This window comes from Microplitis demolitor, chromosome 9 (assembly GCF_026212275.2).
Source record: "Microplitis demolitor isolate Queensland-Clemson2020A chromosome 9, iyMicDemo2.1a, whole genome shotgun sequence".
NCBI classification, from domain to species: domain Eukaryota; kingdom Metazoa; phylum Arthropoda; class Insecta; order Hymenoptera; family Braconidae; genus Microplitis; species Microplitis demolitor.
Window position 1 is genome coordinate 16789470 of NC_068553.1, and position 24773 is coordinate 16814242.

The following is a 24773-nucleotide window of genomic DNA, read 5'->3' on the forward strand; positions in this document are numbered from 1 at the left end:
TATTCCAGAAGGTATTCAATTTTTCAAAAAAATATAAGAGTCATTTTTTGTAGAGAATTTAAAGAGCTACAAGAAAGGTCTCTTGATATTTTTCAAAAAATTTAATATTTACAAAGATATTTACGAAAAACCAACCGATAATTTTGAACCCCAAATTCCTCATTAAGTTCTAAAAACTTAAAACTCAAATTATCGTAGTAAGTATCAAATTTTTCAAAAAATTATAAGATACATTTTTTATAGAGAATTTAAAGAGCTACAAAAAAGATCTCTTGGTATTTTTCAAAAAATTCAATATTTACAAAGATATTTACCAAAAACCAATCGCACTTTTCTCCCCACATTTATAAAAAAAATAAATTTCCCACTTCCATCAACTTAAAAACTCCTGCCCTACAACCCCCTCCCCCCTGCCACCCTCACAATAAATTAATTAATAAAAAAAATATCAAATTAAGTTTCTAGCGAACCAGCCATAGAATCATCAGCCGGTCCAAAATCCAGCACCGGAATCCGCAAACTCGAGTCCCGTAAAAAATTAAAAAGAAAAAATTTAAATAACAACGACCCCCAAGTAAAGAAACCAACTAAAAAATCACTAAAATCAAAGTCAACACCATCAACATCAGCATCAACATCACAAAATTCATCGATAGCAAATTTAGTATCCGGGACATTGATTTTATCAAGCGGTAAGTTGATGCCACTGATAACACCACTGGCGTCAACAAATATCCTCGTCAACCCAAGTACTTCCAATCAACAGCAGCAACAATCACAAATAATTATCAGCAACAATCAATCATCAGCGAACCCAATGATCGTAATGCAGTCCGTCGATTGCAATAACATCAAAAATATATCCGTCCAAAATAATAATGTCCTAAATACTGTACAGAAAGTGACATTGAATACAATACCAAGCATACGAACAAATGTCGGAATAAATTCCCACGACTGGGTGTCAAATGTAAAGACAATTATCGAAGCGACCAAAATCGGCGGTCGCAAAGGCATTTTACCAAAAGGTAAAGAAATAACGAAGACAACTATGGCCTACAAGGTCCCGATTCCTGTCGTGCGTCGCGACGTCAAAACACTTGCCAGCAAATCTGACATCAAAAATACGAAGACAGAAAATAAAAATAAAAATAAAAAACAGAAATTTAGGAGTAAAAAAAAAAATGATGACAAAAAATTGAAGGATAAAAAATCAGCGGATGTTCATGAAAATGATGACAAGTTGACAGCCGAAGTGAGTGAGAAATTACCAGAAAATAGTGAACCGATTGATGACTTCCAGAACGTTGCTGATAAAATTACCGAAAGTTCGGAAATTAATAATGATGCGGATGTCAATTTGGATAACCAGTCAACGGAAGCTGAAAAATCCTCAGTTGAAATTTTAACTGAGACAAAAGTCGAATCAGCTGCCGCAGAATTGAGCTGCGCTAAAGAAATAATCGAGGACTCAGGTGAAAAAAATATTTCTGACCCAGGAGTATCAGCGGCAGAGCTGACGGAAACTCTGGCTGAAAAAGATGAATTTTCAGTAGAGAAAGTAATCGAAGTTGACATCAATAAACCGCCAGAAGTTAAAGAAGTCTGTGATTTAAATTCTCGGTTCAATTTGTTGACTGAGTCGCCGGACAACTCAACGATAGACGCGACCAAGATTATTTTGAATCTAGACACCAACACTACGACGACAATGAAACCGGAAATGTCATCAGCTGTCACAGTAACCGTCGCGCCTGAAGCAAAAGACGAAAAATTGATAAAGGAATCAAACAAAAGTCTTTACAGCAACGACAATAGTTTCGTGCCGATAAATAATCGGGACTTACACTCCGATTTATCAAACGATTTATTTGCGTCGCTTCAAGTCCCGTCTAATTCCCATAACCCAGAGTCCATTTCACCGACCGCTGCCTTTTTGATGGCGTTCCCATTGGTGTCGTCGTTGAACGGCAAGACAGAAGTTCTTGAAGAAGACATGAAAGAGGACTTGAAGTATCACAGCCAGACACCTCCGATGTTGCTGCAAATTGGCAACATCGAGCCCAATAGTTTCAAAGTAAAATCCGATGATTTGAAAATAAGCGACAGTAAATTCAAAAAAAATTTAATCCCAGATCCAGAAATAAAAACTGATAACTCGAAGTCGCTGCCGAAAATTATAAACAGCGAGACGTTTAAAGACAAATTGTATCGAATTGTTCCCTACTCAAAATCGATTGTTCCGACGTCGATAAATAATTTGACAAACTTAATATCTAGCGTCAGTTCGGCTGCTAATTCAAACTGTGATATTGATAGCAATAAAAAAATAGATAAGTCTAAATATAATGACAATAATAATAATTCTAATAATAATAATAATATTATTATTAATTCAACGAATGATAATAAGTTGTCTAAATATAATGATGACAATTCGACGCGTTATCAGACGACCTTACTGACAGATTATACGTCGAACTACACGAATTTCACGGTAAATAATACAGAAGAAATTATTCCAATAGATAATTCGCGGGCTTATTCAAATCAGAGCGGGATTCAAAATAATGAATCTCTTAATTTACCGTACCAGTATTCTTCCCAAGAGCAGCGATATGTTGAAAGTAATCATGAGTCTTCTAATTATTCCCACAAAGAAATTTTTAATAATCAATTGACCCCACGTTATAACCCGGGAAATTTGAATAAAAATTCACCGGTTGATTATCAAAATTATTTAATTAAAGAACGCGATTTACAAACTCAGTCTCAGTCTCAGTCTCAAGTTCAAGTTCCCGGTCAAAGTTTGGATCAAAATTACAGCAACGCAACAACGAAACAAACCGCAACGAAATCTGTCAAAATTACAGAACACTTTGGACTTTCAGGTGATAAAATGTCACCGGACTTTGGTGTTTCCGGTTTGAAAATGACAGAAAATGAGCACTATGACGTCACGAGTGTTAAGATGAATTCAGAAAATTATACAGGACATTATGTTCCTTATACGCGGGATGAAAAAAAACTTTTTGATGATAATTCGCATAATAAAAATAGTGGGCAGATTTCGTTGCCTCATTATTCACATCAAGTTACGTCACAAATGCAACAAAAACAACAACAGCAGCAACAAAATGTTGCTAATAATAATAATAAGTCTACTGGTGCTAATAATTCGTCTAATTTTAGTGTTCTTTCTTGGACTGGTATTTCACCAAATAATAATAATAATAATAATAATAATAATAATAATAATAATAATAATAATAATTCTACAAATACTAATAATAATAATAAAACAAATAAAAGCAAAAATAATAATAATAATAATAATAATAACAATAATAATAATAATTTATTAAGATTTGAACAAAATACTGAACAAAATTCCAATGAAGATAAGACAATATGTGAAAATTTTAATTATTCATTACAAAAAAACGCGACATTCAATAATAATAATAATAATAATAATAATAATAATAATAATAATAATAATAATAATAATAATAATAATAATAATGCTAATAATGATAATAATAATAATAATGCGGGACAATCATTTACGACAGACTTATCATCAACGGGAATAGAAAAAAAAACTAAACCACCAACAACAACAGCAGCAACAACAACAACGACAACGACAGTGACCCATAGTCAAGATAAAACAAAATCTACTGGTCCGACCCAAAAGTCCCGTAATCAAAATCCAGTAGACGATTACGGTAGCAACAAAATAAATAAAAAATTTACAGTCGATGCAAATTACACGCAGACAGAATTCCCATTGGACCAGCAGCGACACTCTAAAACTAATCAGACACCGAAGGAGAATAAAAACTACAGCAATTATGACTCTATTAATTTTGATATCGAACCTGGTAACCCCGGAAAATGTCCAGATATTTACTCTGGGAATTATAAAGATCAGATAAAATATCAGGGAATTTTGCATGATCCTTACAAGCAGCAACAACAGTTAAAATCCAAACCAATTCAGCAGCAAGTCCAGCAGACGGCCAGACCACCAGTAAACTGGATGATGACACCGGAAATAAAACACAACTCTAATGTGCCGGACATTATTTTGCCGCCGATTGGCAAAGAGTTAGAGTTTTGTCAGAACAATATTTTTAGCCAGCCTCCAACTTACAATCAGCCATCAACATCAGCAGCAAATCATCAATTTTACAACAACTATGACGTAGCAGTAAGCGCTGCAGGATTTACAAATGTTTCTAGCCTGCAAAGCGACCCCCGGAGATTAACAGACACTTATTACCCAGATGACCAGCATTTTTCCTGGTCGCCAACCAAAAATCCTCAGAATCCAGACCACTCCCAAGTTATTAAATCAATAGAACATCAGCAGCAGCATCAGCAGCAAGTGGTTCCATCAACTTTACCAACTCTCGTTGGTGATCTAGCCCTGGGTACCGTCACTGAAAAGGGTTTTATGTTCGGACAGCGCAATGATATAGCGCAGCCTAAGACAGTAAAAGACAAAGAATTCTCAGTGATCAACGAAAATGTCCAGCATTCCGTTCAAGGTGGGTCATTTTTGTCCGTAAGTCAATTAGTCGAGCATGAGAAGGCTGAGAAACATCAGCAGAATCATCCCCATCACCCGCATCAGCAGCAGACCCAAACCCAGACACAAACGCAGACGCAGACGCGGAAACATCAGCGGAAGAGCAACACAAGTCCGCGGACGGCTAGAAGACAAATGGAGATGCGGAAAACGGACCAGTTGCCGCAACACGAAGAGCAAAAAATTGCCGTTGGGTTTCCTGGCGCTTGTGCTCCTGACGGTTATCAGCAGCAGAAGTACCAGCAGCAAGACGGACTATGGAGAAATCGTAATTGCAAAAGTAATTATACCGCAGAAGCTTTGATTGGAGTGAATACTTCTTCTAGTATCCAGGATAATAATCCTGACAAACAATTACACGCAATAAAATTCTCCGCAGATTATTCGCAGAATAAATTCCCGGGTGGGTTGTCAGCGGACATGGTGATGCCCCCGATAAATTATTTAGCGACGAATCCGGACGACGGTAACGGATATGGCCAAGTGATGAACCAGAATTTTAATCATACGTCTTATACTTATTCTCCTAACGCGAATATTTATCCGACGACAAATTTTATTCCGGGAATATCTGCTAATACTCCCGGAAGTTACATGATGCCGTTGCATGACAACCCGACGGATTATTTAGAGGCAAATTCATTTTTATTACCGAATGTTACTACGAATGTTGGCAATCCATCAAAATCAACAGACATGCCAGCGAGTGTGACATCTTCGAGTACACGTGTCACGGCTTCGTCAACGGCAACGACGAACGTCAAGAATACTCATTATGGTAATGGGGGAGTGAAGCATCACCAGAATTGTGACGGCAAAAGAAATTACACGAGTGTCAGTAAAAAGAGTAAGAAGAAAGCGGACCCGATGCATGTGGAGTTTTCGGTACCGGGTGTGGCGACGATGGAAGATTACCCGCATCATCATCATCACCACCATCATCACCATGGGCACTCGGCGAGTTTTTTGCCGCCGCCACCACCCCCGCCGCCGACGCATGCTAATGCGTTGTATCAGAATTCGCCGCATGCTATGGGAATGGGACTGGCGGGAAATTCAAATAGGAGCAGAAGTATGACGAGTAATTCTGTTGCGATGACACATCATCCGTCGGGAACGAGTCTTACTAATTTTAATTTGAGTACAATATTTCCAGAAATAAATGATAAGGTATTTTTTATTGTTATTATTATTATTGGAGTCTAGGTCATAAGCCTGCTCGTGGTGTCTCTCCCCTTGATCAGCGGGTACTGAGTTAAAACAGCACCACTTGACCAATTTTTTGAGTTTCGTAGCAGACCCCGTTATAAGCCTCCGTTAGAATTACATAAATTATAAACTAACAATAGCAACAAAATATCTAAATTAATTATGAAAATTTACTATCGATCTTTCGCGGATAATAATTTTATAAATATTAAGTTAAATATTATTTATTGGTGATAATTGTAATGATTAATTACAATTAAAGCTTCTGTTACAATTTAAAAGTTTTATTGAGCATTATGTTGATCAATAACAATTATTATTATTATTACTTTCATTAATACCCTTGTCATTATTATTTTTTACATTACAATTATTATTTGTGTAAAAAGATAAGTATTTATTTCAGCGCTATAAGCACTAGAAAAATCGGGACACTGGCGCATGTGACAAAACGTAAATATGACGTTTAAAATTATATAAAATAAACGCAGGCTTATAACGAGTAGTCGAGATCAAAACTAAACGCACGGAAGACTGAAATTTAAAAAAAAATTTTCCTGTCCCCTAGACCTGGCTTATGACGAGTCGACTGTGATTATTTTTCTAGAATTTCTCTAGCCAAGCGTTACCATACAGCGACAGCTAGAGCTACGACATTTCCGAATGTACCCGAAGTAATTCATTTATTAATTAGTCTCATTACTTGCGCGATAAATTTAAATATTTGAAAAATAAATTATTAGAAATTTGAGAAAAATTAAAAATCATGTCAAAATAAAATGGCGGAAGAATATGATAGAAAAATATTCAAAAAATTGAAAAAAAAACACTTGAGTGTTTGAACAAACCTTGGTGGGGAAATAATGCGCAGAAGGATGTCCTAATACACTTGGAGACTTGAATTAAATAGCTCCAAGTGTATTCCAGCTAAAAAACGTCACTTGACTGCTATTTCCCACCAGACGATGCCAGATGATTTTGCTCAGGAACTTGGAATGTATCAGCATCAGCGATCCGCAACACTTTACACTCGAACGAACACTTAACACTTTACACTAGCACTGAACACTTAACTATACCACAGATACTTTGCACAATTTAAATTAATAAAAGATAAATTTTACAATCACTGCACAATTTTACGCGACTTAACTGCAATAGCGTCATAATTCAAACGTAAAGAAGGATCTGGACCACTACTGCCATTTTCGATGATACTAACTGCCGCTATTGGACCGTCAGTTGATATTTAAAACAATCGATTTTGCGATTCATCGAACGCCCCCACTTTGTCAAAAATTTAAACGTTAAATACAACAACGCGCAGTAGCGCCATCTTGGCGCGAAATTTAAAAATCGAAATTTAATGATTTCTTTAAAATTTATTTGTGTCAATAATTATATTGATTTGACTAAAAAATATACTTTAAATTTAATATTTTCAATAATTACGTATTAATTATTCTCATTACTTGCGCGGTAAATTTAAATATTTGAAAAATAAATTATTAGAAATTGAGAAAAATTAAAAATCGTGTCAAAATAAAATGGCGGTAGAATATGATAGAAATATTTAAAATATTAAAAAAAAACACTTGAGTGTTTGAACAAACCTTGGTGGGAAAATAATGCGCAGAAGGGTGTCCTAATACACTTGGAGATTTGATTTAAATTGCTCCAAGTGTATTGCAGCTAAAAAACGTCACTTGACTGCTATTTCCCACCAGACGATGCCAGATGATTTTGATCAGGAACTTGGAAGACATCAGCATCAGTCATCAGCAACACTTTACACTAGCACTGAACACTTAACACTTGACACTAGCACTGAACACTTAACTACACCACAGATACTTTGCACAATTTAAATTAATAAAAAATAAATTTTACAATCACTGCACAATTTTACGCGACTTAACTGCAATAGCGTCAGAATTCAAATGTAAAGAAGGATCTGGACTACTACTGCCATTTTCGATCATACTGACTGCCGCTATCGCACCGTCAGTTGATACTAAGCAATCGATTTTGCGATTAATCGACCCCCCCACTTCAGCAAAAATTTGAACGTTGAAAACAGTGACGCGCAGCAGCGCCAACGGCGCGAAATTTAAAAATTAAAATTTAACAATTTTATTCGAATTTGTGGGTGCATTCGGAAATGCGTTAGCTCTAGTCAAGTGTTGCCATATATCGAGAGCTAAAGCTGGACTTTAATAATAAATGTGTTTTTTTTTTTTTTTTTTCAGATACCCGGATACAAACCACCAAATATTCCACCCGGATTGACACAGTCTACCAATCACTCATCCGCGAGTTATCCACAGAGAATTAATTATTCCGCCAATAATACTCTCGGTCACGTGCCACAGGTTAGTCATCAATTAATTGATTTTTTTCATACAATCAAATAATCACTTATATTACTAATTAATTAATTTACTTATTTATCATTTAGGTTTCCGAAGCAACCCAATTTACAAGTGACTTACCAGCTCCACCTCCACCAGTGCTTCACTACAAAACAACTTGACGAACTATAATTAATTAAAAAACTGTATTATAATTAATTTATCATATATCCCCGCGAATAATATTACGTGTTTAAATATGTACATATATTTCATAAATTAATTTAATAAAAAAATGAGTTTTATTTTTCATATACAGTCGACTACCCGTCGTAATCCTGATCTAGAGGACAGGGTAAATTTCACTTATAGTTTTTTAAATTTTCTACTTGCCGATCAAGGGGAGAGACACCGCAGGCTTATGACCTACACTGTGATCATCTCAAAAAACCAGATTTGAATCTCCTTTTTTTTTAAATTTATTTATTTGCATGGAAAAAATACAAGCGGGCAGTAAGTCATAACTTTATACCAATAAATATACATACAAAAAAAAGTTACCAGAAATAATTAGATACTGAACCAAATAATTATCGTTCGTTTTAATGAAATAATATAACATGTAACATATAACATACCTACAGTACTAATTACTCACTAAAAATTTTATAATTATCTCTAGTCTTAATTACGTTCATCATTACAGACATCGAATAATGAGTGATGTGATAAATCGACATTTAATTCATTAATTTTCCTATTGAAATTTTGTTTAATTTTTTTTTTTTTTTTTATTCATTTATTTACATTGACACCAACAATAAATTTTATAATAATTGTCGATAGATTAATGGTAAAATGCACCAGCAAATACTTCAAGTATTTAACTTTAAAGTATTAATTATTTTCCCTCGTTTTTTTTATTAATTAACTATATTATTATTTTACTCTTATCCTTAAATTTATTAATTATCGAATAATTTATCAGTTACTACTACAACAAAATTCTACAGACGAATATAAAATTATAATTAAAGTAAAATAATTCATTTATTCATTACATCATATTTTTTTTTTTTTTTTTTGTAATTTTTTTTTAATTAATTAATTTAAGTTACACTATAATTTTTAAAATTAATATTAAAATTTAATTGAATGTGAATTTTCTTAATACGGTAATTTTCAATAATTAAATCACGTGGTAATTAAAAAAAAAAGAAAAAAATAACAATTGTTGATTTAAAAAAAGGCGGGAAAAGCGCAAATATATTTACAGTCTAAAATAAATTTACTATTATTATTATTATTAATTTTTTAGTATTGTTGTGGAATTCTAAATTGGCAGTTCGGTTGCTGCAGTCTGTCAATTACATATTTATTTAATTAATTATTGTTATTATTTAATTAATTAATTAATTGAATTATTTATAGTGGTATAAAAAATTTATAGTTTATAATTGAGCGCAATGGTTGCACATTTACGAGATCATTGCTCTGTGATGATATATTAGCACAATAATTTATAATTTTGATACTGAAGTTAGTCGACGTCTTATAATTTTTTTAAAAATTATAAATTCACTGGCTCCCGATTAGTGAACTAGTACTCGATCCGGGAGCGGTAAATTTAAAAAAAAAAAATATTTTAAAAAATTACACATATAGTTTTTTAAATTTTCTACATGTGCATATTTTTAATTTTTATTTTTTGTAATTTATTTCGAAAAAAAAAAATCGGAAAATTTTTAATTGTCTACTAAATTCAGAATCATATAATTTTATTGTTAATTGATTTATTTTTAATTAATTAATTATAATTTTTATTGTTGTTATTATTATTATTATATACGGATATATGAATTTATAGATAATAATAATCAATATTTTTATCTTCAATCCTTTAATTATCTACTGTATAGATAATTTTTAAATTTTGCTCACACATGAGGATTTTATTTATTAATAATTTGGTGATGGTCTTTTTTGTTGTTTCCATGCGGTTATTCTTCTTTTTAAATCGAGATCTGGAAATAAAAATATAACGTTCATTTTATTACATATATTTTTAATGGGTAGTTAAAAAAATTTTGAGGAGTTTATTAATTTTCATACTGAATTTTTCGTATTTAAAAATTCATTACACATAAAAAAAAAAATAGTACCAAGACAGGGAACTAGTATCCAGTTAGGGAACTAGTACTTTTTTTTTTATATATAAATTTTTTTGAATCAATTAATTAAATGTAATAATTTAATAATAAAATATTAAAATTACCTGGCATAAGCATATCTTCACTGAGTGGCTGCCGGCTAAATGGATCTGTTGAGCTGTTCAATAAATGCCTAATTATAACAGCCTTATCCATTATTATACCGGAAGGTAATTTAACAGGATCTTCCATCAGCGTGTCCATAAGTGGATCACGGAACTCGTCTGGTGCATCACCGTAGTCTTCTTCACGTGCGAGATTATCACGCGCAATAACTGCAGCGCGTTCTGCCAGTGCCATGAATCTCTCGATTTCAGTTGTAGTTTTAATGTTCGCTTTTCCCAAACGATTCGCGGCATCGGTAAACAATTCTTTGCAAAACGATCTCTGAAAACAAAACATCCAGCATGAAAATACTATTTATGATAAATATATATGGAAAAATATATAATCAATATGGGACCATATAAGTGGTCAAAAACGATATATATTTTCTTATATATAATATACTAAGTTTTAATATAATTAATTATATATGTAAGTTTATAAGTTAATACATGTATTATATATATTTATAATCATATATGTAAACTTATAAGTTAGCACATATATGTATTACATATATTGCTAATTATATATGTAAATTTGTAAGCTAGCACACATATATATATATATATATATATATATTCTGAACACAATGTTTGAATCTTATAACAGAGAGAGGAAGACAGAAAAGAATATATTTTATTTATTCTTACATATATGGGGAGACTTATATGCTTCTATATATCGAAAAATATACAAAAATTTATAAAGTTAAATACATGGTACATATATCGTGGCATATAATGATTAATTATATATATATTCTTATTTGTTTCCATATATAAATAACATTTATTTTTAAATATATTAAAATTATAAGTTTTCAAATATATAAATAATATATTGAAGTTATACGAAAATATATGAAATCATATAAGAGAAAACATATATAGAAATATAATAAAATCCGCCAAAATCTATATATAGTTCTATATAAGATTTCATGTATTGTCACATATATATTTATATCTGTAACATATATTTTTTAATATATGTTTACTAGGGTGTTTCAAAAAAACAAACAATTTTTTTTTTATGGTGTACAAAAATTGAAAGTATAAATAAAAATAAAAATTTTGGCACCAATCCGGGCTCTTGATAATGACATTAAGGTTTGCCTCAATCAATTTTTCTATTTAAGTAACATGGGAAAAAAAATTTTTTTTTTTTTTAGAATTTTCTCTAGTTCGCAAACTAATCAACGGATTTTTATGCACAATACATTTTTTTGTAGGAAATTGAACGCTCTACAAAAAAAGTCTCTTATCATTTTTTGATAAATTCAACCGTTCAAAAGTTATTTAAGCTTCAAGTCAAATTTATAGTAAATTTTGAGATTTTTTTACTTTTCCGGCGAAACTATCAGTCTTATCAAAAAATGTCATTAGAACTTTTTGTAGATAATTTAATTCCTTACAAATTATTACGAATAAAGTTTTTCGAAATTCCGCATTGTTCTCAAGTTATTTTCATTTCAATGTTAAGCTCTTAAAAAAATACATTTCTGAATGATTTTAAGAGCTTGACATTGAAATGAAAATAACTTGTCGACAATGCGGAATTTCGAAAAACTTTATTCATAATAATTTGTAAGGAATAAAATTATCTACAAAAAGTTCTAATGACTTTTTTTTATAAGAGTGATAGTTTCGCCGGAAAAGTAAAAAAATCTCAAAATTTACTATAAATTTGACTTAAGGCTTAAATAACTTTTGAACAGCTGAATTTATCAAAAAATGATAAGAAACTTTTTTTGTAGAGCGTTCAATTTCTTACAAAAAAATGTATTGTGCATAAAAATCCGTCGATTAGTTTGTGAGCTAGAGAAAATTCTAAAAAAAAAAAAAATTTTTTTTCCCGTGATATTTAAATGGAAATAGAAAAATTGATTGAGGAAAACCTTGAGCTCGACCACGAACTGGGACACGTTATCTTAAATATAAAATAAAAATTCAAATTTACCTCATCGCTGGCTAAAGCAGCAGCAAAATTATCACAGTCAAGATGTAAGTAAATATCAATCAGTTGCCCCAGCAGCGTGCGCGGTTCCCACCCATACTTGATCGGCTTTTTAACTTTCAAATCTTTGCATTTAGGGCCGCAGAGTTGCTTCAAATTAAAGTTCAGCATCGCACTCAATCTGCCCACAAGTTCCGGCCGCAAAAACGGCTCCGTTATTTCCACAGTCAAGTAATGAAACATCGAAACCGTCTCCTTAGCCAGCGTCAGATACGACCTCGCCTGCCGTTCATCAGCAGTCAGTTGTCTTGTCCTCGACTGCTGCTGCTCATTTGACATCGATGACCAGTTCGGTTTATCAGCCATCAGTTCCTGGACTTCATGGATGCGCTTCAGTGACTCCAAGCTCTCGTCCAGCAAAAACGTCGTGTCGTTCATCAGCATGTTGATGAACTTTACAAACTGCTTGCCATTGTTGCTCTCATTTATTATCGATGTCCGGTGCACGGGACTGTCCCACATCGTCTTCAATATCAAACTTATGTGATATCTTATAGAAAATTTGTCATAGAACTCCGAGCTGGATCCCGTTGTCTCCACATCAGTGTAAAACTTCATGAGATAAGAGGCCAAGTGGGTTTTGGTTATTGGGTGCGACATCACTTGGTCATGCAGGATGTCATTGCGTCCTTGAACACTTGTGTTTATCACAAAAAGTACTTCTATTATCTTAGCAATGAGGTACGGGTTTCTGATGCAGTGCGGCGTGCAAATGATCACGAGCAGCCAAGTGATCAGCGCGTTGTCGACATTATTAGTGACGACAGAGGGACAAAACTGCAGGGCGAACAGCAAAAATTCCGCGATGTCTTCGACGTACCACTCAGGCAATGCCGTGAATTTATTGGGAATCTGTTGGGGCAATGGCAGTGACAAGGACAATGAGTTCCCATTTTCTGACTGCTTCAGCAGACCCAGCAGAATTTCAGCGACGGAGCAGTAGAAGTGCAGGGAACGTCTCATCAGAACTGGATCAATCAGACCAGCATCAGCGCAAGACTTGGATTTGCTCAGACGCTTGAGTTGCTGCTTCCAACGTTTGATGAGTTCCTTATTGTGGCCAGCGTAGGGCGCGTCCTTCCACGAGGACTCGGTCGCCTGCAAATCGTCCAGCATTTTCTGCAACTCTCTCAACGCGCGTAATTTACGCCTGTATTTTTGCAGCGCGGGCATCAGCGCGATGTGGTGGCAGTGCAGAGTCAAGAACCAGCACTGAGTTGGGAATTTAGCTTCCGTCCACTTGTGGCTTGTTTCTAATTCCTTTACCCAGTCGACGACTTCCTGGGATGACAATTTCAGACGCGTGTCATTTTTTATTTCAACGAAACTTGATGGGTGGAATGGATACAGCGGGTCGACGGTATCTAGTTTTATTTTAACCGACAGCATTTGTAATGTAGATAATAAATTAAGCATGAAGCCATCACCTGCTAGCGCGAATTCTTCTGTTTGAATTTGCACACGTTTTTCATTGTGCCGCAATAAAGTCGCTAAGTAAGCCAGCGTTGCTTCACGGCATGTACTAGTTGCTAAAATAGCATGAAATAATTTATGCAATGACGATCTCGTGCTCTCTAACTCCTGCTGCAGTGTCAAATTTATTGACTTGTCATTCGTTGGATTGCCGCTGAAGAATTTTTCCGCGACCTTCGGTTGGTCTTCTGCGAAAACTGATACCGATAAGAAGGGACCGAGGAATGACGTCCGGGTTAGCTCGCGGCCTACTGCAGTCGTCATGAAATCTGGCAGGAATTGGATCTGGTGGGTGATAAGTCGGCATATGGGCCGGATGTTGCCATTGGTACCGCAACGGATGTCTATTAGTTCTTCTAGCGCTTCAATGGGACGACGATGGGTGTTGCCAATGAGACTCACTTGTTGCATTGACAAATACAGACCTTGGAGCAGTGGTGTAAATATTTTATTGAATGTCTGTGGGTTTAAATGAGTGCGCGCTACCAGTTCATGAAGGAAACCACGTGGTAGAGTCTGGGCTAGAACTGGATACAGCAGCGGACTTGTGATTACTGAGGATGGGTTTATTAGTTTATCAACTGGTACTCCGATTATTTGCTGCAGAACGAGACTCGCGTATTGAACACATTGGGCGCGGAGCGAAATTAATACTTCGGAAATTGGCGGGACACTTGAACGCTTCGGGTTGTTCCGTTCCTCGAGTGCGGCACGACTGTAGCAGTCGACGAGGTAGAAAAAACTACGGGGTTTGTTTTTACTTTCACTGGTGAATATCATGGGCAGTCCGGTTGCTGATGATGATGCTAGTGATGATGTGGCGGCGGCTGGACTGACCATGGGACTTGTCTGACTATTGGGACTGTCTTCGCCGTCAGATAAGACGTCGCTGGTTATGTCTTTCAGGGGATCTTCATTGTCGGTGAAAATTTTTAGGACTTCCATGAGCGACTCGTTTATTAGGTCGGTGTGAGACATTGTCCGGTTGAGTGATGAAGTGTTTGCTGATAGCTCCGGGAGAAATATGGTTTGTTCTGTTGGTTGCTTCCAGGAGACGCAAAGGACACGGGAGATTGTGCTGTGGATTTGGTCTGTAGAGACGTCGGCGCTGGAGCTGGTGGTCTAAAAAAAATTTTTTGATGTTAGTGATTTTTTTAGATACCAGAATCGAAAGTTTTAATTTCTGTTGTAGGGTACTAAGTCGTGGACGGCAAAATTAATGATAGGAAAGTTAGCAGTCATTCAAAATTACAAAACATTTTTTTTAACAGATAAATTATGAAAAAAAAATTATTTCGAAAAAATGCACATGTCGAAAATTTTATAAACTATGTGTGCAATTTATCAAAATATTTTTTTTGTCAAAAAAAATCAAAAAATTTTTAAGTGTCTGCTAACTTTATTGCCATGATAATAAAGTTAGCAGACATTTGAAATTGAAAAATATTTTTTTTAACAGATAAATCATGAAAAAAAAATATTTTGGAAAATATGCACGTGTCGAAAATTTCATAAACTATATGTACAATTTTTTTAAATATTTTTTTTTTTGTTAAAAAAAATTTTTGATGACTTTATTGTCATCAAAATATGGTAATGAAGTTAGTAGACATTGGAAATTAAAAAGCATTTTTTTTAACAAATAAATTATGAAAAAAAAAAATTTCGAAAAAATGCACATGTCGAAAATTTCATAAACTATATGTGCAATTTTTTAAAATATTCATTTTTTTACTACGGGTAAATTGCCATAATTTTGAGCATTTTGCTGGAAGCTTTTATGTCGTGAAGACAAGAATTAAAACTTTCAATTTGTGATAATTTCAAATAATTATTTACCCTAGATCTAGAAGTATGATCTTTGCGATCTTGTTCCTCGACTTCCATATTTTCGATTCCAGAATCAACGTCTATGGAAATATTATTCGATTGCTTTTCGTTGGTTTCTTCAAAATCCATTGGAACTTCTCGTTCATTGGATGATTCATTTAATTGAGGCTGAGTAGGTGATTGTTGTTGTTGGAGTGATGGTGTTGGTAAGTCTGGACAAGTTGATGGACCAGGTGAATTTGAAGACTTAGAGACATTGTTGACACTAGATCCAGGTGGACTAACTGGATTGCTTACACTGGATTCAAGTCCAGCTAGACGAGCCAGTCGTCGTCTGCGCATCTGATAAAATTATAAATTGAGTAAAGAATAAATTTTGTCAGATTTCAAATTATATGTCCCGAATAAAATGTATGAGAAAATATACTTGTACAAATTTTATACTCCAATAAGAAATTTATAAAAATGGTCCCAGAAATTAAATTTTTGAATCAGTATATCACTACTCAAAATTGATAATTTTTTTGGCGGGTTTCTAAATGCATTCAAAAAATCAATGAGAGTAAAAATGGAAAATAGTGAAAACTGAGTCTGATAATTAATTCAACTGTATGACTGTTCATGTTTATTTATTTTTTTGGTTTATTTATTTTTTTTTTTGATCTTTTTTTTATTTCTTTTTTTTCATGATTCTGAAGTCAGCAGATAATTAACAATTTCTGGATTTTTTTTTTTCAACAGAAATTTAAAAAAAAAAAAAAAAACTAAAAAATGCACATGTAAAAAATTTAAAAATCTATAGGTGCAATTTTTCAAAATATTTTTTTTTTTTTTAAATTTACTATTTTTACAAAAATTCAAAAATTATTAGACGGTTAATTTCAATATCAAAATTGTGATCCTTAAGAATAAACAATTTTTGATTTTTTTTTCAACAATTTAATAAAAAAAAAAAAATGCACATGTAGAAAATTTAAAAAACTACAGGTGCAATTTTTCAAAATATTTTTTTTTTTAAATTTACTATTTTTACAAAAATTCAAAAATTATTAGACGGTTAATTTTTATATCAAAATTATGATCCTCAAGAATAAACAATTTTTGAATTTTTTTTCAACAATTTAATAAAAAAAAAAAAATGCACATGTAGAAAATTTGAAAAACTACAGGTGCAATTTTTCAAAATATATTTTTTTTTAAATTTATTATTTTTACAAAAATTCAAAAATTATTAGACGGTTAATTTTAATATCAAAATTATGATCCTTAAGAATAAACAATTTTTGAATTTTTTTTCAACAATTTAATAAAAAAAAAAAAAATGCACATGTAGAAAATTTAAAAAACTACAGGTGCAATTTTTCAAAATATTTTTTTTTTTTTTTTCAAATTCACCATTTTTAAAAAAATTCAAAAAATACTAAACGTCAGCTAATTTCCATATTACAAAATTCAATAAATTACGAAAGCGTAAAACAAATAAATAAATTCTTAAGTCAAAAAAACATAAAAATTATATTTTCACATAATTTTAAAAAATATCAAAGAATAAAATTTCAATAAATATATATATAAAACTCAGCTCTAATTAAATTAGTCAACGTCACAGTAAAAGATTTCCACATTTTATTGACAAACTAAAATGTCAATTTTTAAAAAAAAATAATTTATAAATATAAATAAAAAATAAAAAAATTTTCTTTGCACCCAGAAAAATGTATACCTTACATTTATATAAACATAAAATATAGTTTATAAATAAACAATTGTCTCGAACAAAAGATCAAGAGTCATGATAAATATAAAAATAAAATCGTCTTTGTCTGCAGGTTTTTCAGATGACTCGTAATTTTACAAACGAGTAAGAAACAAAGACAATATTTTTAAAAACAATAAAATTTAAAAATACTCATATTTCAAAATTTAAATAATTTAAAACCAATGATAAAAATATTCAAATAAATCAACTCGTGACAAACTGATAATTATTTTTAAAAATAATTTTTAAAACAAAGTGATAGTAACATTGATGATCATGACTTGTAAAGCAAACGAGGTTTCAATGTTACGTAGCATGGAAAATGAAAAAAAATTTACTTACTTCCTCTTGACTTAATTCACTCATGATTAATTAATTAAACAGTTTTATTAGTTTTTTTTAAACAACGTCACTTTTGTGAAGGAACAATTGTATGTCTTGTTGGTAGTAATTGTCACTTAAAATATTATTATTTATCATGTGAAATTTTGTTTTATTAAACTCGGACTTATCAGCAAATTGGAAAGTCACTTCACTTCATGCTTCTCTACTACATCTGTTTAAGTTTAGGCGTGTATCCAGTCTTTATAACTCCCTGACGGTGGACACCAACGAACCTGGCGGGAAATTTCGTAATTTAAATTCAATTTTAAATTTACTCTTTCCTTTAAAACAAAACAATTTTCCTACTCGTAAACTTTTTGATGTCATTTAAAAACAATGGAGTAATTTTTCATTTTTTTTGATAATTTCAAATTTAAAATTCTGAACTTAGAAGACAATTAAAATTTCCGAATTTTTTTTTTCATCAAACGAATTACAAAAAAATAAAAATTTTAAAAATTCACATTGTGTTTAAAAGTGACAATTTTTGGGTTTCAAATTGCTGTCATTTGTATTCACAATTTTTTTTTAATTCATGGCGCGTTTTTTTAAATTTTTAGTTTATATTTATTTTGTTTATTAAAGAGAAAAAATTCAATGTCTGCTTTTAATATTTCGCGCCTTGGAATTAAGCGACAAAATCGTCTTGCTAATTTGAATGGGAGTCAGAATTAATAAATACAAACTTATTAGAATATCGTTTATTAATGTCATTATTGCAATTAAGGTAATCTGTGACGAGACGATTTTATCTAGAAGAAATATTTAGTCCTTTGTTAATTTTTATCTACACCCTAATGACTAATGTCATTAGAGTCACAAAAGGATGAAAAACAATTAGTAAATTACACTGTAATATCTTATAATTTATTTTAGAACTTTTCCATTTCGATGCCGATCACTGATAAATTTTTACAAATAAAATTTTTGTGAAAATTTATCACTTAAATATTTAGTCGTAAATTAATAAGCAAATATTTTTGTAGTCTGCTATTTGTAATGACCCTGAAGTTGAAAAAAAAAAAACTGAAAATATGCACATGTAGAAAATTAAAAAAACTACAAGTGCAATTTAAAAAAAAATTTTTTTTTTTATAATTTATCGTTTTGAATAAATTCCAAAAATTATTAGACATCACTTATCTTATGATCCGAAAGTTAACCGACAGTTCAAAATTTTTGGATTTTTTTTACAAGTCAATTACAAAAAAAAAAAAAAAACTAAAAATATGCACATGTAGAAAATTTAATAAACTACAAGTGCAATTTTTTAAAATATTTTTTTTTTTATAATTTATCGTTTTTAATCATTCCCAAAAATTATTAGACGTCAGTTAACTTTAGTATCATAGTTAATTCCAGTATCACGTAATATATAATTAAAATAAGTAAAAAATTTTGACAAATTCTTTTACTTCTGTTTAAAAATAAAAAATAATTTTGTCGGTGTTATGAAATAAAAATATTCATAAGTTTCAAAATTTTATTATTTATTTTATTATCATAATTTAAATGCTTGATAAATTAATCGAGTTTATTTATTAATAAATAAATCGATCAATCAATAATTTGGTGTGCACAAATATGTGAATAATTACAAAATAGTGATTCTTATAAACACAAAAAAGTACAGATTTAAATTATAAATCTAATCGTAAATTAACAGCACTGTTTAAATAAAATAACAAACATCAGTAAATTTAAATTTAAATTACACATTTATCTTAATTAATTTAAATGGAAAACTTTAAACATTTAATTTGACTTTAATAATTATTACTTTTTATAATTACTAATTAATTATAATAATAATGTAGATTTATTAAAAAAAAAAATTTCTTACGCGTCAATCAAATGTATAAGTGTATCAAATATAAATATATGTATATATAGAAACATTTATTTTATTTTATTTTAATAATTATCATATTAAATAATTCGCGTTTGCATTTTTTTTATTCACAACTAAATGAGAAATAATAATTTTTAAACTGATTAATTGTTTTAATTTTGTCATTTTTATTTTTTTTTATTAATGTGTATTTATTTATATTATTTGAATAATTAATTATTCAGTTAATTAATTAATGGTTAGTCATCTAAGTTATTAATATGTAAAACTTCACGTTGAGTTAACCCGGCTTTGTGGAGACTCACTATTTCTACAGATGGATACAGAACTCTCTTGGGATAACTTGTTGTTATTTCAAAATTTGCTGGTGAATCTGGTTGACTAAATATCCAATTGTATAAATCCTGTATTAAAAAAAATATAATTGTTAATTAAGTGGAAACTTTTTACAATTAAACTTCAACGGCCACACTTCCGGCACGATTTTTTAAAGAAATTTTTCAAAAACTTTTAAAATTTTCCAGCTAAAATTTGAAAGTTAGAAAAAAATGTGCAATTGGTTTGTTGCAAATATCTCTGTAAATATTGAGTTTTTCAAAAAATTGAAAGAGACCTTTTTTGTAGAGCTTTAAATTCTCTACAAAAAAGGTCATAAACTTTTTTCTAAAACTTGATACTTACTGAGATAACGCGATTTAAAACTATCCTGGGTCATCTATTGCCCATTGAAATTTTAAATAATAATAAAAAAATATATATATAAATAAATATATCACTTACTTCTACAGTATTGGACATAAGAAATCGTCGTTTCAATGTTCTTTCTCCTAATTTTATTTGCAAATGACAAATATTCGGATGACTTGATTCCGGTTCAATAGGTACTTTTTCTACAGTAAGTTCCTTAGCAACACGGATGCGTTCTATTTCCATTTCTTGAGCATTTATTTCCTCGCGTTCACGAGCCTCTTGTTCTTCACGTGCTCTACGCTCTTCTTCTCGTCTACGATCTTTTTCTTGATCAGCACGCAATGACTCCTCGTAAGCCTGATCTTGTTGCTCGCGCAAAGATTGATTAGCACTGCGTTCAGCTCGGTCCTGACGAGCTTGAATTAAATTTATTTCGTTGTGATCCATGATTCCTTGTAGCCGTGTTATCAGTTCTGACGGTAGTGGTATTCCCTCCATCCTGGGTTTCATTTAAAATTTAAAATTTATTAATTTAAATAAATAAATAAAAATTTTTTTTGTTAAAATAAAATAATTCTAGTCTATATATTTTGCTGAGGTTAAACTGAACTTAAAAACTCATTAACACTAGATGCGTACCGTCCGACGATCGTCATACGATTGTCCTTAAGGACAATGAGAGCTAGAAAAGGATAAGTACCAGCTTTCAAGGCTTCAGAAACTTTGTAACCTTCACCAGATTGTACATTACAAGCCCAGAATAATGTATGAGTATTTATAAATCGAATTAACTCTGCATTTCCTAAAGTATTTCTGTAACAAATATTCAAAATTATAAAATTTATAAGTAAATTTCTTCTTAATTTTATTTTATTTTCGAATTTTTGTATTTAGTCCAGTAACTTTTTGAATTTTAATATCGATGTCAAGTTGATGAATAAAAATTTTCAAATTTTATTTTTTAAATTTTTTGAAAATTGGCGGGTTGATATTAAGATTTAAAAAAATTTATATTAATAAAATTGCCGGGAAAATTTAAATAATTTAAAAAAAAATTGGTGTAGTTATTAAGGAAAATGACGAGATTTAAATATTTTTTATTTACCTGCACCATTGCTCAACATTTTGAGCGTCATCTTTATGCAAATAAACGAGTAAGAATCTTAATTCTTGTTTAGCGTCTGATAACGCTTGGCTGTAAGAGCCTTGATAAAATACAGGATGATTAGTACCGTATTTTTCTTCATAAGATCTGATAAAAGTCATAACATCTTCAATAGGATCCGAAGGCACTGAAAAAAAAATCACATAAATTTTTTTTTAATAATCACAGAAACAAAATTAAATTTTTATTTGTTTTTCTTACTAGACGAAAAATTCCCCATCATAATTTAAAATTAATCAATAGATTTTATAAATATTTTATAAGAACTGATAATAAAAAAATTAATTTTGTTCTTTAGTGTTCTAGAGTTGTCTAACGAATATGACAAATAAGTCAATTGAAAAAATGTCTTACCAGGTCGTACATTAGTTCGGAAAATAGCGAATACTAGTTGTAATATACTCGTTACGACATTGTAACACATGGAAAATACAAAAGACAAAAATCCACCGCCACTTCCTGAACTGCCAGGTGGACTAAAATATATTCTTGAACTAGTGTCATCTACGACAGTCGGTGGTCTTACACGGGAATCTTGTGCAAACATTGACGGTCTTCCTTCATATAAATTAAGTTGTTCCTAAAATATAAATAAATTAATTAATTCTGATACTGAAAGTATTAGACAGACAATTCTATAATTTTTATAAGCGAGTCAGTTGTAAGTAAAATATGATTTTTAGAATATGCGCACGAGTATTTTTTTAAGTTTTTTGTACATTGATTTTAAATGATTGAATTTATTTTACTTCCCCTCAATTTTTTCTGTGAATTAAAATTCATTTAAAAGTAAATTTATTTATAAAATGTAAAAAATTTCAAAAGTTGACCCCTCAGATCTCAAATTTCATAATTTATTGATGCGACATATTGACGTCTATTTAAATTCAGTTTATTTAAGTACCAATATTACTTATTTTAAACTTTATAATCTCTATAATTTAATTGAAAGAAATTAATTTAAGGTAAAAGAGCATAAACCCGATCAGTGCCACCAGTCGCTCACTTTAACTGACTAATGCGTTTTTATAATTTTTATAAAAAAAAATTCCAAGTCAAAAAATTAACATTGATAAATAATTATTTGTGATTATAAATATATTATAATATGACGTATCAAAGTATTTTATAATTTATTATAAATTAAAATTAACTGACTGTTTTAAAAATCGCTTAGAGCCGGACATTTTTTACTTTAACGTTCGTTCGTTTGATTAAATTTAGCTTGCGTTAAATTATTTAATAATGGTTATAATTATATGTTATTAAATATATATTTTAAATTTGTGAAAATAAAATAAAGTGATATATTTTATAAATAATTCTCCAAATGAATAAACTTATGACAGTTCAATTGATATTGTCTTTTGGGCTTGTATAGGGCCATGTGTTACTCGAGTAATGGGACATGATAACTTTTAGTGAGCGACTATGGGTTCACTCAACGCGCTTATTTTTAAAATTAATAATAATTAATTATCATTATTCTTAAAATTAAAATTTTATTATAATATTTAAAACTACTAAAAAAAACTACAAAAAAATAATTTTTCATTTAATTTCCCAACTTATATCGTCCTAAATCTCACTCCCTAAAAAGTAACCGGGTAACGGGTAAATTTTTTTCATGTCTCTTACTTTCATTATCACAATTAATTAACTATTTAATAAAAAATAAATTTAAATTTATTTAAATACCTGAACCGCAACTTCCAAATTCCAATTGTGCCTTTGTAAAACATCTCGACAAATCGAAAGATCTTCAATATTTGTCAAGTCCTAAAAATAAAAAATATTTAAAAAATTAATATAGTAAAAATAAAAGTTAATTAGACATAAAAAATTAACTACTATTTTTTTATTACATGCAAGTTTAAAAATTATTATAATTAAATTTAAATCTCACATTTATTATCGATTTTAAAAAAATTTAAATAATTTAAATCATTAATTAATATTTAAAATAAATGGTAATTTATTAAAATAAGAAGCAAGTCACGATTAATAACATTACCTGAAATTGTAAGACTTTTTCCAATTGATCACTACTACACTCTTCCAATACATTATCCGCCATGATAACGTTTCAGATAATTTTTTTTTTAAACAAAAAAAAATAAATAAATAAATGAAAAGAAAAAAAAAGTTACAATTAAATTTTTTATTATTTTTTTTTTTTTTTTTTAAATAATAAATATGTCGAGTTTATCAGCTGAGACACAAGTCGGGAATGGTGCCAACGTTCATATTGAAATGAACAATCATTTGGGGGACGGATTGATAAAAATCAACCATCACACGAAATTCAAACTTTCAAATCCTCTCGCTTTTAAAAACTTTTATTTATTAGATTTTTTTATGCAATTAACAGTATTTCAAATTATCATACTTTTTATATAAGTATATGTATGCATACAATATATGTAACGATATGTGAACGTATGTATGACACTATTATTTATCAGTCATTAGCCCATTTTTTTCTAGACTGCCTTTGATAAGTGAAAAGTGTAAATAAATATCAGGGAAATTTATTTTCCCGCCATCTTAATTATTTTTAGTAAATTAAGTTTTTTTTTTTATTTAAAAAGTTATCAGCAGTCGCTAACTTTTTCTATCAATAAATATATGAAAAATTATTATAAATATATTTATATATATTTTTTTATACACAATTAATTAAATAAAAAAATAAATTTGAAAATTTTGAATGATACTGAAGCTAGATATCTTGTATTTTTTGAATTTTTTAAAAAATGACAAATTATAAAAAAAAAAATATTTCAAAAAATTGCACCTGTAGTTTTAAAAATTTTCTACATGTGCATATTTTTAGTTTCTTTTTTTTGGAATTGATTTATTGAAAAAAAAAAATTCGAAAATTTGTAATTGTCTATAAACTTGACGAGTGTGAATATAACAGACAGACAAATTTAAAATTATTAATAAATAGGGTAAATAATTTAAAAAATAATATTTTGAAAAAATGCACTTATTAATTTTTTAATTTTTTCAATGTGCATTTTTTTAAAATTTTATTTTAATAATTATTTACTCTAGGTATTAATAATTTTGAATTTGTCTCTGCTACATTCACACTCATGTAAATGTAACAAATATGACAAGCTT

The 24773-nt window shown here is 30.1% G+C and overlaps 3 protein-coding genes across 3 annotated transcripts in view; 1 reads left to right on the forward strand and 2 right to left on the reverse strand.

Annotated features, from left to right (window-relative positions):
- Positions 1-8469, forward strand: part of LOC103570139 (putative uncharacterized protein DDB_G0282133) — an 11639-nt gene extending 3170 nt beyond the window's left edge. Inside the window, exons 4-6 of the mRNA XM_053741753.1 lie at positions 459-5767; positions 8056-8178; positions 8265-8469. Coding sequence (XP_053597728.1) covers positions 459-5767; positions 8056-8178; positions 8265-8339 — 5507 coding nt within the window. The 3' untranslated portion in view covers positions 8340-8469. The remainder of the gene's footprint in view (positions 1-458; positions 5768-8055; positions 8179-8264) is intronic.
- A 167-nt stretch (positions 8470-8636) lies between these two features.
- Positions 8637-18099, reverse strand: LOC103570138 (ubiquitin conjugation factor E4 B). Its single transcript, XM_008547756.3, has 5 exons — positions 17896-18099; positions 15804-16136; positions 12435-15086; positions 10433-10754; positions 8637-10181 (listed from the first exon to the last, which is right to left on the reverse strand). The coding sequence occupies exons 1-5, from the start codon at positions 17917-17919 to the stop codon at positions 10117-10119; spliced, it is 3396 nt and encodes a 1131-aa protein (XP_008545978.2). The 5' UTR covers positions 17920-18099; the 3' UTR covers positions 8637-10116.
- A 1480-nt stretch (positions 18100-19579) lies between these two features.
- On the reverse strand, positions 19580-24127 carry LOC103570137 (FAS-associated factor 2). The gene is made up of 7 exons (XM_014444208.2): positions 23659-24127; positions 23343-23423; positions 21999-22224; positions 21585-21771; positions 21119-21292; positions 20570-20978; positions 19580-20193 (listed from the first exon to the last, which is right to left on the reverse strand). Exons 1-7 carry the CDS (start codon positions 23719-23721, stop codon positions 20029-20031), a joined length of 1305 nt encoding a protein of 434 aa, XP_014299694.1. The 5' UTR covers positions 23722-24127; the 3' UTR covers positions 19580-20028.
- Between the last annotated feature and the right edge of the window lie 646 nt (positions 24128-24773).